The sequence below is a fragment of the Cydia fagiglandana genome, chromosome 25, assembly GCF_963556715.1.
Source record: "Cydia fagiglandana chromosome 25, ilCydFagi1.1, whole genome shotgun sequence".
Lineage (NCBI taxonomy): Eukaryota > Metazoa > Arthropoda > Insecta > Lepidoptera > Tortricidae > Cydia > Cydia fagiglandana.
The window spans coordinates 6,816,894-6,837,425 of NC_085956.1; the positions used below are offsets into that span (position 1 = coordinate 6,816,894).

General features: G+C 39.9%; 1 protein-coding gene across 1 annotated transcript in view; it reads left to right on the forward strand.

The window, feature by feature from the left end:
• The window catches only part of LOC134676839 (uncharacterized), a 26,730-nt gene continuing 6,198 nt past the window's right edge, over window positions 1-20,532 (forward strand). Inside the window, exons 1-11 of the mRNA XM_063535220.1 lie at window positions 1-33; window positions 4,400-4,480; window positions 5,117-5,302; window positions 6,237-6,353; window positions 7,008-7,175; window positions 7,993-8,196; window positions 8,873-9,127; window positions 12,120-12,185; window positions 18,590-18,691; window positions 19,091-19,161; window positions 20,178-20,277. Coding sequence (XP_063391290.1) covers window positions 25-33; window positions 4,400-4,480; window positions 5,117-5,302; window positions 6,237-6,353; window positions 7,008-7,175; window positions 7,993-8,196; window positions 8,873-9,127; window positions 12,120-12,185; window positions 18,590-18,691; window positions 19,091-19,161; window positions 20,178-20,277 — 1,359 coding nt within the window. The 5' untranslated portion in view covers window positions 1-24. The remainder of the gene's footprint in view (window positions 34-4,399; window positions 4,481-5,116; window positions 5,303-6,236; window positions 6,354-7,007; window positions 7,176-7,992; window positions 8,197-8,872; window positions 9,128-12,119; window positions 12,186-18,589; window positions 18,692-19,090; window positions 19,162-20,177; window positions 20,278-20,532) is intronic.

Genomic DNA, 20,532 nt, shown 5'->3' on the forward strand with positions numbered 1-20,532 from the left:
GCTGCCGGAGACCGCGGACGCACCATGGCCAAGGTAACTCACATTTATTTACACACATATATACTTATATACTTACCTAATAAATGATGAATAACCGGCACAGAGAAGATATAAGTTTGGAAAAAACCGGGCAAGTGCGAGTCGGACTCGCGCACGAAGGGTTCCGCACCACAATGCAAAAAAAAAAAAACAACAAAAAAAAGCAAAAAAAAAACGGTCACCCATCCAAGTACTGACCCCGCCCGACGTTGCTTAACTTTGGTCAAAAATCACGTTTGTTGTATGGGAAAATTTCAACTGTCTAGATATCACGGTTCGTGAGATACAGCCTGGTGACAGACGGACGGACGGACGGACGGACGGATGGACGGACAGCGAAGTCTTAGTAATAGGGTCCCGTTTTACCCTTTGGGTACGGAACCCTAAAAAGGTTACAAGAGACACCATTGCAAATCATACATTAGCCCTTAGGAATTGGCCTATGATGCATGTTATCTCATAAGTTAGTGTTAAGTATATCGCTATACCCTTACAGGGTTCATGTGGAACTGTACTAGTAGTTTTTAAGAACTGTATACTAATATGAGTGCAATAAACAATTCTGATTCTGATAAAACAATCCTTATAACACTTTAAACTCTCGCGTTTTGTACACATATTCAATTACACAAACGGGTCTACCGAATTAAAGGTAAAAACAATGAAATTATATCGCGGTATAGACCCGTTTGTGTAATTGAATATGAAAACAATCCTTTACCACATTAATTAATGTAATTAACGGGTCTAACGCGATTAAATAACATTAATTATAATATTAATCGCATTAATTTAAATAGACAATGACATTAATTAATTAATGTCATTAACGATTTGTACGTTTAATTATTATGTGTATAAATCGCGAGAGTACAAATAATCCTTTACCAATTTTAATAACCTTGGTTTTGGCAAAAGCAGAAAAAAACATTTTCGAAGATACGGAAAAATTTCGACTAAAAATTCGGTCGGAATTCTTATCAACTTATCATACAAAGAGAAGACATTAAATTCTTACCGATGTTTACAGAATCAACATGAGTAATATCAAAACTGTTTCTGGCCAATTCGCTCTTGTATAGTTCGTTTTTTTAGGGTTCCGTACCCAAAGGGTAAAACGGGACCCTATTACTAAGACTTCGCTGTCCGTCCGTCCGTCCGTCCGTCCGTCCGTCCGTCTGTCACCAGGCTGTATCTCACGAACCGTGATAGCTAGACAGGGGAAATTTTCACAGATGATGTATTTCTGTTGCCGCTATGACAACAAATACTAAAAACAGAATAAAATAAAGATTTAAGTGGGGCTCCCATACAGCAAACGTGATTTTTGACCAAAGTTAAGCAACGTCGGGCGTGGTCAGTACTTGGATGGGTGACCGTTTTTTTTTTTGCATTTTTTTCCGTTTTTTTTGCTTTATGGTACGGAACCCTTCGTGCGCGAGTCCGACTCGCACTTGCCCGGTTTTTTAGCATTAGAATGAACTCCACAGAAGCAAGCGTGCAGTTTTTATCAGGCTCTTTAATTGTTAATAATTATTGAATTATCATTGAATTATCTAATGTAGCATAGTCAATACATATACTTAATTTACTTCAAATTATTACCGCTAAAAGTGCCGGAATTGGAACCACAAGCATACTTCTGCGAAGTTCTTTCTAATGCTAAAAAAACGAATAGGTAGTCAGCAGCAGAGGTTGCTGAGCGGTCGGGGTGTTCAAAATTACCTTGACACGCTCTTATTCTCTTAACAATAACGTTGCTTCAAGATCATTTTATTTGAACACCTCACCCGCTTAGCAACTACTGCGCTGCTGTCATGATTATCAATGATTATAAAACGATATATTGTATTAATTTAGTTTTTTTCATTTCCCACTAAAGGCTAATCTATTTTGTAGGTATCCAAGGCACTTAATTTTGTAACTAAATTTTTCTTTAACTATTACAACGTATTTTTTCTTTAACTATTATAATTAATTCTCATTCATAGGTCGTATCAATTCACAAACAAAATCGCCCGACATAATATTCCGCGGCGTGTTTAATGTAAACGAGTCGCCGACGCCGGTTCCGTATTTTATAAATAGATACTCATTCTGCCGTTTGCTATGTATTATTATTTATTCCGTGCTGTTCCATCGCCCACACTGTTAATTTTATATTAGTGGGCCTTATGCCTTTTGTAATAAGGTCCACCGATGTACAATTAAATGTCACCGATGTCAAACTTGCGCTTGCGACGCGACGTTGAAGCTATTCTACAATACAAACAGTCGAATATATCGGGGCGGCCAAGGTGTTCACAATATCTGAACACGTACTCTAACGCCCTGACAGTAAAGGCGTGTTCAGATTAGCCTCGTGGCAAAAGTATCAAATGCCGCAGGCCACGCGCGTTTAGGGGCCCCGCGCTCCTACGCCACAGAATAATTAATAGTACTACCGTACAGAAAGGAAACTTCCTACAAAACCGATGCCGTCCCTTTCTAATATATGGCACTATCCCTTTCGGCTATTTAGGGTTGTCAAAAATCAAGTGATTATCTTATCTGTGGTCGTGCACGCAAAAGGAAGTAAAGTGGTGCCAACCCTAATAATTCCTCGGAGCAATGCTGAGCCGAGCGGAGCCGAGTTTGACCGAAGTCAGGAGTTTCGCACCCCTGCCTACGCCTAAAGGACGAATCACGCTCTGCTCACGCTAGACCGGGCCGGGGCGAGCCCGGAGCTTCCGGCGCTTCGTTTTCTATGGAAAGCACCACGTGATCACCGACCAGCCGATCAAAAACACATGTGGCCGCAAACAACGCGTTGTGGCCGTAAAAAACCAAGTTTCGTTCGTCCGACAAAATTAAACCAACCATGGATTGATTTATTTTGCTTGGGGCAAGACAAGACAAACAGTATGAGGTTTTCATACAAGTGATAGTCACCCCGGTGATACTGGTGATAGTCTTACCTTTTATGTTAAATAAAGTATAAATTAAGGGCCGGCAATTAAATATGGAAACAACATACGAAAATAAATAGGTACATAGGTACTTATTCAGTTTCGTATGTAAAAAAAATTATGTGTAACTAATTCATATTAGTAGGAAATATAAGTAGGAAAGGTTATCAATGTTATCTACCATGATATCATGCCTCTTGTGAGCTTACATAATAAAATTATCTATAGGTAATATAGGTATATCTAAATATTGAAATACAAATATTTACAATTGTTTACATTAATATATATAATCTGTAAATATAAACCAACCAATCGTAAAATATGTAGTATCAAGTTCCTTGACGGTATGTGATACAAATACATAATATAATATATATTTATAACATAAAAGTAATTTTGAGATAAATGAGTCTTACAGTCATCATTTCAGCCTATATACGTCCCACTGCTGAGCACAGGCCTCCTCTCATGCGCGAGAGGGCTTGGGGGCTATAGTCCCCACGCTAGTCCAATGCGGATTGGGGACTTCACATACACCTTTGAATTTCTTCGCAAATGTATGCAGGCTTACTTATGCAGGTTTCCTCACGATATTTTTCCTTCACCGAAAAGCTAGTGGTAAATATCAAATGATATTTCGTACATAAGTTCCGAAAAACTCATTGGTACGAGCCAGGATTTGAACCCGCGACCTCCGGATTGAAAGTCAGACGTCATATCCACTCGGCCACCACTGCTTTTCTGAGTCTTACAGTCAGATGGGGTAAATGACACATAATAGTTTATTTTACTCGGAACAAGAGAAACAGTATGAGGGTTCCCTACAAGTGTCTTCTTGGCCGGTGTTTTTCTAACCCCACCTGGCCTTATATATCTAATGGCTTCTCTACACGATGGGCCAACGCCGGCATCTCCAAGGGACGCAGCCATGCGGTAGAATGAGATAGCAATATCACTTGCTCCCTCCAACGCATAAATGCGTCCCTTGGAGTGGCCGGCGCTGGCCCATCGTGTAGAGGAGCCACAACAAGTTAACACATCAGTGAAAGAATAAGGATCAAAGTCAAATGGCGTTCTAACAGTTTTAATCTTCTGTCGAAAGATGGCAACTAGTAAATGTACTGTAGCTACATAATTTACCATGACAGTAACTCTCTAAACACTCTATTCTCTTTGGTACCATGGTATAATAATATACTCCGGCTGGTACTCTCTTCCCGTCTTTTCGTGGTCACGTGACTGACACAAGCCTACGTCATCACGCGACAGCGCTATATGATAACATGCGATAGCGCTATATATAGCGGCCATGTTATTGTGACGTAGGCTTGTGTCACTCTGGGAAGAGAAGACCATGTTTTATTAGACTATGATTTGGTACCACATAATTCTTTTCTTTTGTTTTCCAGGTCAACATCCCCACTTTCACGCTCAACAATGGCATCCAAATGCCAGCTCTGGGTTACGGGACGTGGCTCGGTCTCACCCCGGTAAGCACTATGATGATGATGATGATGATGATGATGATTATGATGATGATGATGATGATGATGATGATCTCTCAGCCATGGGACCACAGTTCGGTAGACGGCGCTATGACGACATCATTATATCATGGATGATGATGACGAGGGTGTGATATCCCGTGACAAGTCACCAATTTTAATGTCTAAGGTTGTTAAACTTTTTGGAGAGTATTCCGGCTCGGCCATGACATTGCGCGACCGGCGGCACTGGCGGCGGCAAGTATAAGTGGGAACGAAAGATCCGATCGCTGTGACTCGCTCCAACCTATGGTTGCCGCCGTCGCCGCCGCTAATCGCACAGTGTCGTGACAGAGCCGTTAGGTGAAGATACCGTCACAAAAATTACAGCAACACTAGTAAATTGGCTGGCTGAGATGATGACTAGTAAATTGATAGTTTGAGAAAATTAGAGAAACTTTCTTTTTAAATCAACATAATAGTACTTACATGGTTCAGGCCTCAGTATACTCGTATCTAGATACTTTCCTCAAAATACTTATTCAAAATTCACATGGAATTGGGTTTACCATCTTAAATATGGCATGGTTATTATATGTTTACCATTAGATCCAAACTGATCCAAAATCTTCACCTCTCCAGGACGGAGAGTTTGACTACTCCGGTTGGGACAAGATGGTAGACTGCATCTCGTACGCCATCGACGTGGGATACAGACACATCGACACGGCACACCTGTACAGGATCGAGCCCGAGATCGGACAGATTATCAAGAAGAAGATCCAAGATGGCGTCGTGAAGCGGGAAGACCTTTTTATCACCACCAAGGTACAAAACTTTTTGGCAAAAATTTTTGGTACTTTTATCGCTGACTACTTTTTTCCACAGGCAACGAATGCTCATCGAGACAATTCTAAAAACCCCAAACACAATTAGGTTTCGTTGTTTCGAGTTCCTATGGCCACCTCCTGTCTCCATCATCAGATCAGCTCGGTGTTATAATATTGCATTGTCACCCGACTCATATGTATGCAAATTTTCAGCTTCATTGGAAGTCGGGAAGTGGGTCAAATTTAACTTGCAAGATTTGACCCGTTTGACATATTACATATACATTGCAAGTCAATAAAAAGCTTGTAAAATTATAACGGGACTTAATACATTTCAGACTTACTTAGTAAATTTCTCATACACATGATATAGACCAGAACCACTACCACCAGTTTTGACATTGACAGATACGCTCGCGTCTAAGTAACTTACTTTCTATGCATCTCGCTCGTACTCGCATATTAGTGCAAGCGAGATGTATGGAAAGTGAATTACGTAGACGCGAGCCTATCTGTCAATGTCAAAACTGGTGGTAGCCGTACAAGCTTTAGAGGTCTACGGTCTACCTTTCGTTTCCTTTGGGTTGGTAGGAAGTCTCGTTGACAAAAACTAGCCACAAAGTCAAGGTTATTGATAAGTTGATCCCTTGATCATTAATGGTACAAAAGGTCAAGCTTCATATGTTATCATGTCGGACATCATACAAGTCATACAACAGAAGATAAAGAACGGCGGAACGGAAAACTTTTTAATTGCCACTATGTCGCCACAAACAGATCAACATTCCTCATTCTCTTTGATTACTAGAACTGTCTCTTTCAAGCTGTTCCATCAAAATTGGGTCAAACTCAAACCATATTCAGGTCTTTCCTCTGGACTTACCCATAACTGATACCCAACTCTGACAGACCCAATTATCATATTCTTCCAGGTGTGGCCGACGTACGCCACGGAGGCCGACGCGGAGGCCTCGTTGCGCGGCTCCCTGCGCCGTCTAGGCCTCGACTACGTGGACCAGGTGCTCGTGCACTGGCCGATGTCCTACACTGTGAGTATAGTTCCCAGTTGGTGGTGGTACAGAGTCAAGTTATCCCGCCATCGCCGACGAGGCCTGCCGGATCCCCGGTTATACTCGTGGGGCTCCCACTCCGTGGTTAACTTGGCCATCCGTTTTGGTACCAAAGAGACTATTATTTTCACAGTCGACATCTAGCATCGAGTAGCGGAATTATCAGTACTGCTACATCTATTGTCAAGTAGTTAGCAGTACTGATAACTCCTCTAATCGATGCTAGATGTCGATAGTGAAAATAATAGTCTTTTTGGTACCAAAACTGATGTATGGAGTGAGCACTATTTCTCTATTACCTATGACTTAGCCCACAAGTCATCCGGCATTCGACGGACATGATTCAACTGCGGTGGAAACGGCGGGCTGCTGGGGTGCTGACGCGAAACAATTTGTGCGTGACATAGGCCGTCGACTCAGGCAAAAGGGAGAGGATCCCCGCTCCGAATCGTTTCTGGTGCAGAGGCTGTCCATAGCCATCCAGCGGGGTAATGCCGTGAGTGTTATGGGCACTTTTGCACCGGAAGCGATAAGGAACGGGTTTTGACGGATAGTTACTTTCGTAATTATTTAAGATGTTTATGTATTGTGTCCTAATTATAAATAAATAGTTTTGTGTGTATTTTATTCCAGCAAGAAGGGGTAGACCGAAAGGTCGACTACCTAGACACCTGGCGGGTCTTCGAGACCTTCCTCAAAAAGGGTCTGACGCGCTCCATCGGCGTCTCCAACTTTAACGTTGGACAACTGAAGCGCCTCGTCGCCAATAGCAACATCAAACCAGTCACCAATCAAGTCGAGGTATGACCCACAAGAGCACACGTAGGTGACGTAGGTACTGATATCGACTTCCTAGAGGCCTGGTGGGGCTTCGAGACCGTCCTCAAGAAGGGTCTGACGCGTCACCAACCGCAAGTCGAGGTAGGTATTAGGGTCAAACTCAAAACCATGTTTTTCCGGTGGACATACCCAAAAGTTGAGGACTTTAAAGGTTGATTTTCTTATTAAACCTTTGACGACTGACGGGGTATCCAACTTTATATATAATTATAATAACTAACTTTGTATTTTATTTTATTTTATTTTTAAATTACTTGCATATACTATGTTACTAACCATAGTTTTGATAAGTCTTGTAAATATGTAATTACTAACAATTTTATGGATATGTATGTCTGAAGTAAATAAATGAAATGAAATGAAATGAAATGAAATTATCTACATGTAAGAGTACTCCTTGTATTTAGATACCTAAGTATGATAAAAGCATTACCTACATTGCAGACAAGCTGTTGACTAGGGCACAGGAGAGAAATCATAACAGCTCGGATGTATACTTGGGTCAAAATTCTTTTCGTTGTCTTGTTTCTGACCACTCTTTCACGCTTCTATTTTTGTCTTTTATCAAATAAACAAAAAAAAGTTGAGTGCAATTGTATGTCTTTCTAACTGTAGATTATAATTCTTTTCAGATTTTAAAACTAAATTTCACCCCCATGCTAAAACCTCCACTTCGTCGCATTTTTGGGGACAATAAACAAGACATTGAAAAGATTTTTGACCCACTTTACCTACTCTTTTTAGTCAAAAATTCTTAGTTTATTCATATTCTCCTCAGCTCAACCTCGCTTTCGGCCAGAAGGAGCTAGTCGACTACTGCACCTCTCAGAACATCAGGGTAGTCGCCTGGGCGCCCTTCGGAGCCATGATCCCCAGCCGTGCGGCCCCCGACGCTAAGGGACCGAAGATGGACGACCCCACCCTCGTCGCTATTGCCAAGAAATATAACAAGTCTGTCACACAAGTCGTGCTCAGATACTTGGTAAGATCATCGATAGACTTATGTCGACCGGGATATATGAACCGTGAATATCGGGAACTAGTGAAACTAACCGTGAATCATTCAAAACTGAGGACCTAACACGAATCTCGTTCGACGTGTTGCCTTCCTGTCACACTTACGTACCTACGAATTTACAAGTGCGACAGAGAGGCAACACGTCGAACGTGATTCGCGGTAGGCCCTCATCATCAATAACTTCCTGTACTAGACTGAATAGACGTGAAACGTCACACCAATGTGCCTCATGTAAGGGTACACCATACAAAATTTCTTTATTTTTAATTTGAACCTTGTTATATCTTTACCTTGGCATACTACCTATTGGGCATTAATTAGAAGGTCAAGCGTGCCTATATTTGAAAGGAAACATAAGATTCATGCAAATCTTGGTTTGACGAACAATTTGACCGATTGTGAACATTCAAATTCAGCCGAAAAACTTAGGCGTTAATACTTAACTACAGATGTAGTGCATAATTATTTTCCATCGTACTTTCACGGAAACGTACGAGTGAACGAACGTGCCTTTCTATTTCAGTAAATCTCGGTACAAAAAGTACTGAAGTTAACTGAAGTAACATGACAAATACGAACGTTTCCGAGATAATACGATGGAAAACAATTATGCACTGTATTTATTTCGCTTTCTTTCCAGTACCAACGAGGCATCATCACCCTCCCAAAGACGGTCACACCGAGCCGCGTCGTCGAAAACGCCTCCATCTTCGACTTCGAACTGTCGCAGTCGGAGTTCGACACATTAGCGAAGTTCGACATCAACTACCGCTCGAACAGACCCACGTACTGGCAGGACTTGACCCACTACCCCTTCGAAAAGTACGATGTTCCCCCCAGTACTATCCCGAAGTCGATGCTTAAGTGGAAGAACGGAAGGAATCAAGATATCGATTAGGAACGTTACCATTAAAATTTTCAATAAATAAATAAATATATTTTTTTAATTTATTATTTATTGATATAACAAATATAAAAAGTAATATAGAAATTTACAGACTACCCGGGTAAATGTGCCTAGCACATTGACACAGAATAAATACTAGTACTAGATGCAGAAGATTCACTCTCTAACAAAACGCGTCTGTTACGATAGGACAGATACCGCTAGCCATAAGTCGCACGTGGCGCTGTCGCCACCAAAATTGGTGTGGGACAGTTGTACAGTCATCAGCAATAGTATCTTACACAACTAGGGCCGCAAAAATATGTGACACGTTCTTATTTGGAGCGCAATAAGAGCGCGTCATATATTTTTACCTGTTGCAAAGCGACGAAATCTCGGAGTGAGCCACGCCTGACACTGCTGGCGTTGCCTCCTTGAACAGCCAGCGAAATCATCATCATCATCATCATCCCAGCCATAAGACGTCCACTGCTGAACATAGGCCTCCCCCTTTTGGGGGATGAATGCCATAATCACCACGCTTGGCAGGCGGATTGGCGATCGCAGTCGAGTACCTACACCGAATTTCAGGGACGCTGCTACCCGTCCACCGGTGACCGGTGGCCGGTGGTGGCCAGCGAAATATGGTGGACTAAATATGCGCCGGACCTGGGGTCGCCGATTTTTTCTCGGAGGCGTTGACCTAACTTTCTTTATTTATTTATATGGGCCTAGAGTGTCCCACTGCTGCAAAGGCCTCCCTCCTCCCTTCCCACGTATCCCGGTCTTGACCAGTCTCCCACCAGTTCCTGTCAAAGGCGTCGAGGTCATCCCGCCAACGCCGTCGAGGTTTGTCGAGGTTGAATAAATAAATAAATCATCAAAATTATCACACAAGCTCATGAAGGTGATTATTTCTAGGGTTCCGTACCCAAACGGTAAATCGGGACCCTATTACTTAAGACTCTGCTGTCCGTCCGTCCGCCCGTCCGTCCGTCCGTCTGTCACCAGGCTGTATCCCACGAACCGTGATAGATAGACAATACAAAAATTTTCACAGATGATGTATTTCTGTTGCCGCTATAACAATACTAAAAACAGAATAAAATAAAGATTTAAGTGGGGTTCCCATACCTACAACAAACGTGATTTTTGACCGAAGTAAAGCAACGTCGGGCGGGGTCAGTACTTAGATGGGTGACCGATTTTTTTTTGCCTTTTTTGCATTATGGTACGGAACCCTTCGTGCGTGAGTCCGAGTCGCACTTGCCCGGTTTTTATGTTAATGTTCTTGTTACGCAAAACTCTGCGTAGAGGGCGTCACTAGCATACTCACAGGGCCTACCGCGAAACACGAAAATTCGGTTGCTGCCTCTCAATCATTCTTGCATATTCGATCGATAGAGAGGCAATTAACGAAATTTAGATTTTCGCGTTTCGCTGTAGGCCACCTGTAAACAAACCGCCTTGATGTATCAATGTCATAGTGAAAACTTGTCAGGCCTAGTATGTATAACGTTTCAATGGTTTACTGGGTACACTAGTGCTGCACTCTGGCGGCAGAACATTGCAGTAATATCGGATTGTCGGAATAAATTACATATTTACTTATAATGTGGTTTTGCCCTTAATAGCTTAATCCTAAGAAAAACTTGCGCATAATTACTATAGCCTTCAAAACTGCCTACTCAACTCAAAACGACAGGTTTCAATACAACACGTCAGGCGCTTACGTCTTTATATCATTAGGAAGTATAACATATCTTATATCTTTATCCTCTAGCATCCCTTACGTCAAACCTTGCCAAACAAAATGAAATTTTATTTTGTCAACACAAAGTCCAAATTAGAATGTAACAAGAGACCTTTTTATAGGTCTCTGGGCGGCTACAGGTTATTAAGTAACTAGTGACCAAACCGGTAACTTATCATACGGAGCAAAGATAAATCTGCATTGTACTTGGACTTTAACTAGATGTAATACAGTTCTAATTTGTTTAACTTAGTCAATGTTATGTTTGTTTCTGGACGTACTGAGGAATTTTATAAGATACGTTCGGATATATACCACAATACCTTATAAAATTATTAAAATAACAATACAAAGGCCAACTTATCGCCTAAGGGATGTCTTCCAGCTAACCTTTAAGTAACTGAGAGAGATACCTACATACGAAACTAAGATAGGTACCTAATAGATTTGTACATGACGGCAAGACTTTAAAGAAGTAGCTAAGGACTAACCCTAGGAACTTAACTAAATACGATACGATGCATTAGGTGCAAAGGCATATAATCCATACTAATATTATAATTGCGAAAGTGTGTCTCTCTGTCTGGCTGTCTGTTACCTCTTCACGCTTAAACCGCTGAACCGATTTAATTGAAATTTCCCGTCCCGAGGAAGTACTAGGTACATAGGGTAGTTTTTATCACAGAAAACGTCCTTTAAGGGGGTAAAAAGGGGGGTGGAAGTGAGGAATCGATAAAAAGCAGATTGGATAAAAAATAAGCTACCCAAATTACTAACTCCACGCAGACGAAGTCGCGGGCAAAAGCACTAGCTTTTGCTAAATAAATCTTACTAAATAAATTAGAACTAATCAAATAAATAAAACTTACCTAATATAATTATATTAAGTACTACTAAGTAACACCAATAAGTAAGTATATAATAGGTAATTAATATTAATACAGTGGAAACTCCCTAACTCTAACCTCGATAAGACGATATCCTCGTTAACACGAAATAAAATGCTAAATCCCCTTCAGAGCCCAAAACCACTAAGTATATTACTACTAAGTGATATAATTAAATTAGGTAAGTTTTATTTATTTATTTATTTGATTAGTTCTAATTAATTTAGTTTATACTTAATTTTAATAGTAGGTATCTCCTTGATTTAATTATATTACGTATCCGAACCTCACCGCATCACAACAGCAAAAACTACACTAAACAAACCTTGTGGGACACAGAGACTGAGAATAATGCTGTAAGCATTTGTGCTTTTGTACTCGAATCGCCATGTTGTTATTATTGCTGGCCGGCTTGTTCGCTGTGGCGGTAAGTTTTACAATAACAATAAGAGTACTTAAAATAAAGTAAATAAAATATTTATGGAACACAGGTGATACAGTTAATGTCCACCGTATCTACCCCTCATCGAAATGGCCCCTACGGCCTTGGCTCTGTACCCCATAGACTTATAATATATAAAGACGGTGTCTCAGCGAGCTGTCACTGTTGCCACTTTTGTTTAGTGTACGATTAACAATTTAACACCACCTTGCTGTAGCCATGTCGATAAAGTCATATCGATAAACTATCGACATTTCTTACAATTTTAATTTTACTTCAAAGGTTTGACGATATCTAAAATGAACAAAAACGCTTTTATTCTTTATTGTGGTTATCAGATCACAATTTTATCGTCACGCCCCAGCAGGGAACCAAGGGAAAGTTCAAATATTTAATTAAAATACATAAATACCTACTAAGATATGTGTTCCGCAATAATTGAAATATTTTATTATATTCTAATATATTTATTATTCATTAGCATTTCAATTATACATGTATATGTTTAACGAAGATATTGAAGCTTCAATTAATAGCTATTTCGCGTTTATCGATATATAACATGATTAAAATCGACTTTTCACATCCCTAAACGAGCACACATACACGTTTTTACGCACACATACACAGCCTGGATGCATCAAAAAAGGCAACACTTGATTTGAAGTTCACCTTGTCAACAGTATGGTTGTCCTTTTTTAACAAATAGTATTTTTAAAATAGCGAGGAGAGAGAAATTATAATAGTTGCTGCGCCGTCAAAGAGAACAGAAAGCGTAGGGGCCTTGCTGTACCCGAACACTTGGGTAGGTAAAGTTTTTTGAAGATAGGCAATAGTACATTTCGATGCTAGTGCGGAAGGTATGTCATTACTTCACGAGTACCGAGATATCTTGCCACGAGCCGCAGGCGAGTGGCAAGACTCGGGACGAGTGAAGAATGACATTTCCGCACGTGTATCGAACGACGTTTTTTAATACAGTTGCGAAAAAATAAGAAAAACATTGTTAATCGTACACTAAACAAAAGTGGTAACAGTGACAGCTCGGTTAAACGTCGCCTTTAAGTATATTATATCTATGGGCGTTTGGCAGCTATTCCGTTCCATTCAGTCAACTTATTAAGAACGGAATTTTCAATATTGAATATTAAAAACTAAACGTGTTATAACGATGAAGAGCTAAATAATTAAATATGAAATATGTAATATTTTTCGTATTCTTACATTAACGGTAGGTTTTTATGCTGATTACGACGTTTAAAGGAAACTAATATTAACACTCATCAATAAGTAGTCGTGAATTGGAACAAGTATAAATTTAAAAAAATTGGAAAAGTAAAAAGCACTAGTTCGAGATAACCAACTTTCCGCACGCTAAACAGCTACGTAAAGTAGCACTTTTTGAGCAACTGTATTAAAAATTATATTTTTTCCCGATAGTATTCATTATAGCGATCACGGAAATGCAGCTCTTTTATTTTTATATCATTTTATTGATTAAATATAATTTTTTAAATGATCGATATGACGTTTGTGAGGTGAAATGGCAGATTCGAGTAATTAATTCCTTTGCGCGTAGTAAATGGGGCGAGATAGAAAAAAAATCGATGTCAACTGTCAGTGTCATCATCATCCTCCTGGCGTCAATCCCGGCTGTGCCCCCGCGCGGGGCGCGAGGACCCGGGGTCCGCCTTCCGACTCCTTCGTGACCACTTTGCCCGATCTTCGGCATCCCTGGTAGTGAGTCCGTTGGCACGCATGTCCTCCTTGACGACATCAAGCCATCGCTTCTTGGGCCGGCCTCTTCTTCCCGTACCGGGAGGAGGCGGCATGGCCAGGCATTTGTTACCCACGTAACTTGCCGGTCTGCGCGAGACGTGGCCATACCAACGAAGGCGACACTCTTGCAGTTTGTCTGCGATGTCACGGACGCCAAGACTACCCCGAATGTGGGCGTTTCGGACGCGATCCTTGCGTGAAACTCCGCACATCCACCGTAGCATCTTCATTTCCGTGACACGCAGTTCCTGCTTGTGCCGCTCTAGTAAAGGCCAAGTCTCGCTGCCGTACAGAAGGGCAGGTCTAATGATGGTCTTATAGACCTGTCCCTTCAACTTAATCGGCATTTTGGGGTCACAAATAACCCCAGTCATCTCCCGCCATTTGACCCAAGCAGCGGAAATTCGGGCTTTGACGTCGCTGTCGATGTCCCCGGTAGTGCTAAGTACAGATCCTAGGTACTTAACTTGATCCGTGCGCTCGACCATGTCCACGCCTATGCGGACGGGTAGAGGATCTGTACTATTGCAGGCCATGTACTCTGTCTTCGCCACATTTAGTTTAAGACCGCCGTTCTCCAGCGACCCCCTCCATCTGTTCACACGCTGTCACCTGTCAGTGTCATTCTTGGAAAATAACTTGCAAATAATTGGAAAATAATGGTCGGACGAAACATTTGTGCTTTCTTGTAATTGGATGTCGGTGTGATTTCTAGAATAAATATTTTAACGTCCCTAGCACGATCAACACGGATATTTTGATAATGATAACGATTGCTTTCGACTACTTGGCACTGCTTCTTGGAGAACATTTTCATTAACGCCTTCACCACGACTCTTGGACTGCTACACGAGTCATTTTGGATCTCAGTATCAACACAATAGATGGAGACGATCCCGGAAACGTTCGAATGGAAATAGAATATTACAGAGATGAACTCAAATTGCGTCGTACCGTCTTGTAGGAAGTACAGACGTTACTTTCCAAATTCAGCGTATTTGAGCACACCAAAGTCTTTAACAGCGATTCGGTGCCAAGCTTTGAAGATATATTGGCCAAAATGGTAACTTATACGTTTGTGAGGACTATATAAACGTAATTGTTGTATTATACATACATAATGATTAAGATTGTAATAGTCTTATAACTAGGTCGTTATTGGCTATTATATATGGGCTCAGCAAGGTGTTCACAATATCTGAACACGCACGCCCTGATAATAGAGGCGTGTTCAGATATTTATGAGCACCCAAGCTGCACCAATATATCTGATGGCGACTGTACTTTAGAAAACTTATAATATAAATCCAAAATAATATAATATAAATCCAGTAAATTTCGTTTCGTTTTATTTTATAAATCCACAAATTATTATCCTTAAGCATTAACATTACAACAGTATATAGAATCACGCTGTGTGGCGTGCCCTTGAAGAGAGTTGAGAGGTTCAAATATGGTCAGTATGGATAAGTATGTCTGTAGGGTAAATGTGCTTCACGTTGGGGCCTGTTTACATATTTATTAGCGTTGATTGCGGATTTAATACATTTGCCACTATACACAAGTAGCAAGTGTATCAACTCGCAAAAATACTACATTTTTGCTTCCATTGAGGTATACATAGTAAGCACTGTTCTCAAATTATGTGAGGAAATAAAACAAATTCAATTTAGTAAAGCGTATTTAATAGGGATAAAGTGACGCGAATACAATTAAAAAAACAACGCATATTCTTAGTTTATATTAAATGTAAATGGCTTTTTAGTTTTCACTTGGTCACAGAAATAGGCTAAAAACCACTTTCAGAGTAGGTGTTTCTTGCGTTTTGGCTGTCCTTCTTGTGTCCTTCCACAGCATGAGCATGTCGTAAGTCCTGTTGTATTTGTCCCTGGACTTAGCAGGAAGCTAGTTATTCATTATTAAGTTTGCTTCTGCTTTCAAATGAGGCGGTGTGCCGTCTATTCCAGGTCGTTTTCGTCACTTGAACTCATTTTGTTTATTACGAGTATTAAAATAACAAGCGGTAACTTATTGAGTATTGCACAACGAATAAACTTTGCCGCCTTTTATTTGCATATTTTTTTTAATTATATTACCATAGATACTAAGCATACGGTACGCGCATGCGTCAATCCGCGCGCACCGCGCAGCGCCTTTTCGCGGTGCTAAAGCGGTATCCAGACGGGACTGATCAAATCGGTCGATTTGATCAGAAATGAAATTGGCGTCAATCTCCAATTTTAGATTTATGGTGATATTAGAGCCATTTAAATTGAAAAAATGCCCCATAACGAAAATACTAGCCTCACAAATTGGTGTTCTTGTGTCCGCACCTCATTTTATTGGTCATTATCGGCGGTTGAATTCGGCTAGCCAAATTGGCGTTTGCGTCCGTACGACCCGATTCGATCGGGCAATTTAATCAGATTGGCGAAAAATTGACTAATCTGGATACGCCTTAAGCAACATCGAGTTCACGATAATTTGACATATAATAATAATAGATTTTTAGCATAAGTTGCATTTCATAAAACTTAACCCAAATCATTTGTACATTTTGAAGTCAAAGATAAAGACATGTTGGTTTTAAAATTTTAATAAGTATAGACCATAACATTGTCATGAACATGATCTTGTAACATTGTTAAAATAAGAGAGTCTCCCATTTTCATTTTATTGAATTTTTTATAAAATGTCTATAGATTCTCGGGATATCTTGGTCCTAATTCGATTGCTCTTTTTTATGGAAATTCCTTCAGATTCACAGGATGCTCGAGGCTTAGCCGAATAACACTGCAAGGAAGTATGTCATGGCTCAATGGTTCTAATTAGCCATCAGTATAATACCGCCAATGAATGTTTACGTCCACCTGAAAATAAGAACAACATTCATAAAATGAGGATAACCACACAAAACTAACAGATGGTTGAAATTGTTAGAAAAAATTAGACCGATTTCTTGTTTAGGAACTTAACAGCTCATGGCAATTTAATAATAAAAATCAAAACACAAGTGAAGAAAGTTTTATGTACCTATGTATTTCACGGATACGTACTCCTGTACGGCCATTGCTCCTCTAATTCAACGGCATGGTGCTTATCACTGTCTATGATAATTATTTAAAATTTGTAGAATCTGCTCGCAATTTCGTATGAACTCGCTTATTTTTCTTGCAAAACTCTGTCCAAGGGTCAGCGCAGGGGCCGTCGTGTAGGGGTGGGGAAGAAAACGTTGTCCAATAATTATGCAGTGCCAAGTTATCGAAAGTAAATTCAATCTTTGTCCAAATACGCGCAGATGTCGTGGGGAATCAGAAGTCCGTGGGTCGTGCTGAGGTCGTCGAAAATCTCAATGATAACATTAATAGCAATTCGCAAGGTAACATGAGGCTTGTCCGTTATTTTTCGGGAATGAGAGCTAAGTGACACTGACAGTTGACATCGTTTTTTTTTCTATCTCGTCCCATTTACTACGTACAAAGGAATTACTCGGATCTGCCATTCCATCTCACAAACGTCATATCGATCATTTAAAAAATTATATTTAATCAATAAAATGAAATAAAAATAAAAGAGCTGCATTTCCGTGATCGCTATAATAAATACTATCGGAAAAAAATATAATTTGCCTATCTTCAAAAAACTTTACCTACCCAATTGTCAGGCATGTCTCACTCCGCGATTTCGTCGCTTTGCTACAGGTAGCTAAAAGTACATCCGTTCGACCCCAATTTTGGGGTTTGCCATAAGCCGCGCGTGGCGCTGTCGCCACCTAGCGGCCATATCTGTGCTGATCGTGACAGACGCGTTTTGTTAGAGAGTGAGTCTTCTGTACCTAGCTTACTATTATTTTAATTGTCCCGAGCACGAAAAAGACAGATAAATTATAATTTTGGCCAAACTGTGTATTTTTCTAAAACATTTATTTAGTTTGATTTTTTTCTAAAACATATAATTAATACATGAGGAAACCGAATAATTTTAACAGCGTATTCCTGGTCATATTTAGAGTCAAAAATGTCCTATAATTTTTTGAAATTCGATTAGTTTTTTTCATAACTACCAATTAAAAAAAATAGGTATTGACTGTATAAATAGGTAACAATGTAGGTAATATAGGTAAAAATATTTCTAAATAAAATAAAAAACATACAACCGAATTGATAACCTCCTTCTTTGAGATTTGGAAGTCGGTTAACAAGCTAAATTATATTATAAATTATTATATATATATATACTTAGTTATTGTTTATTCTAAAGCATTGTTTTAGGCAGAACCCAGGGGCCAAATTCGACATGTACAACTGTCAGATTTCGCATCCACGTCAAATCAACAGTTGATTTTATTGCATACTGAGTGTTGATTCCATCAACGGTGGATAATATCATTTGGTACAACCAAAACTCAACTCTAAACTAAGGGTGGTTCGGTTTGGTTTGCTTGTCACCCTAACTGTGGATTGTTAATGTCAAATTTTGACATTGTACGTATTCGAGAACTTATGATTTTTCCCACATCAACGGGATATCAACACGATACGTCAAACGTCGCTTGTCGAATAGGGGTCCAAGACACCCAGTCACCTCCCTATTCTTGTGTTGTTTTTCAGTTATGTGACGAGAAAGATGGCGGTAAAGCCCCCAGGCTCCCTCTAAACGATGGTAACTCCATGCCCGCAATGGGGCTTGGCACCTTCCTCGGTTTTGACGAGGTAACACTTAATTAAGTACAGTCGCCATCAGATATATCGCAGCGGCCAAGGTGTTCACAATATCTGAACACGCACTCTAACGCCTTGACAATAGAGGCGTGTTCAGATATTTGTGAGCGCCTTGCCCGCTCCGATATATCTGATGGCGACTGTACAGCCGGCCTAGCCAAGGTTACAATCGCTATCGCTTCGACAACGAAAAGCATTATATATGTCTCTCTATCACTCTTCCATATTAGTGCGACAGTGACAGTTGGGTTTCGATCGCTACGGAGCGTAAGCGATCGGCATCTTGGCTACGCGGCCAGGTAGGTCAGACAGGTAATCTAGTACTCAGTACTCTCTAGTCAGAGATTACCTATAACATTTAGATTATTAATTAATAATTATTATTGACAGAACGGGCAGAAGGAAGCAAAAAGCATGGAGGTGGAGAATGCCGTGTCGTGGGCACTTGACGCCGGGTACAGGTAGCCAAAAACTGCATCATTCAATCTATAATACATATACATATATGTACTTACTTATTTAGTACAGTCACCTGCAATAATATGTTACACAACAAAGGCCGCAAAATATCTGACACAATCTTATTTGTAGAGCCATTAGAGCGTGTCACATATTTTTGCGGCCTTCGAAGAGTAACATATTATTGCAGGTGACTGTACCTAAACACGAAGGATTTTTACACAGAGGGAAGAAGTACGGTCAACCAATATTGACATTAAGTATATTAATATATAAATTTAAATTACTAAAAGATATAAACAGGAATATAAAACTAAAACTAACTACAATTAAAATAACTAAAACTAAATATTAATATTATTATATCCTCACTCAATAAGTATTATCGGTTAAATCAGTTTAGAATATTTAGATTCTGTGCGGAAAGAGAAGAATCGTGGACTATAAGGGAACCCTGGGAACCGATACATTCTAATGAGTACACAGACTCTAATAATTCTTAGATTGAAAACCGCACAGACTCTAATAATTCTTAGGGGTCATCCATTAATTACGTCACACGAATTTCTAGGTTTTTTGACCCCTCCCCCCCTCCTTGTCACACTTGGTCACATTTGGCAAACCTCTCCCCCCTAGTGTGACGTCACATTTTTTCTACGAAATCGCCAAATCGAATTAAGTATGTACCTAAGTATTATTAATATTTTTTCAAAATATTTTTGACGATATAAATATTAGTAATTTTATAACCCAAAACTGCTTAGGAAAGAAAATTCAACGAATAAAAAAGATTATCGTTTTAAAAACTTGTTATTTAAATGTATAGCGAATAAAATAATTTAAATAAATTTTCGGTTACTGATGAAGTTAAAGTGACGTCACAAAGTTTGTGTCTCCCCCCTCCCCCATGTCACAATATGTCACATTTTCTTGACCCCCTCCCTCCCCCTAAACGTGTGATGTAATTAATGGATGACCCCTTAGATTGAAAACGAAACAAACTTGTATTCAATTTTAGGATGATAGATACAGCATCTGCTTACAACAACGAAGTGCAGGTCGGGAGAGGCGTAAAGAACTCCACAGTTCCTAGGGAACATGTTTTCCTCGTTACAAAGGTAATAGTGGCGTACAAGACAAAAAATTGCAATTTGGGGTCATCCATTAGGTAATTATTTCACACAAAATGTTTTAGACCCCCTTTTAGACACTTTTTCGTAGGAAAGAGATAAGTATTTAATACGTACTGTCACACTTGGTATGATCTCCCCTCTTGGTATGACCATTGCTGTGACCAGAGATATATATAACTCCGTATAAGATAAATAAAGTCTAAGAAAAAAACGTACCTCGGAAATCAAGAAAAAGTCATT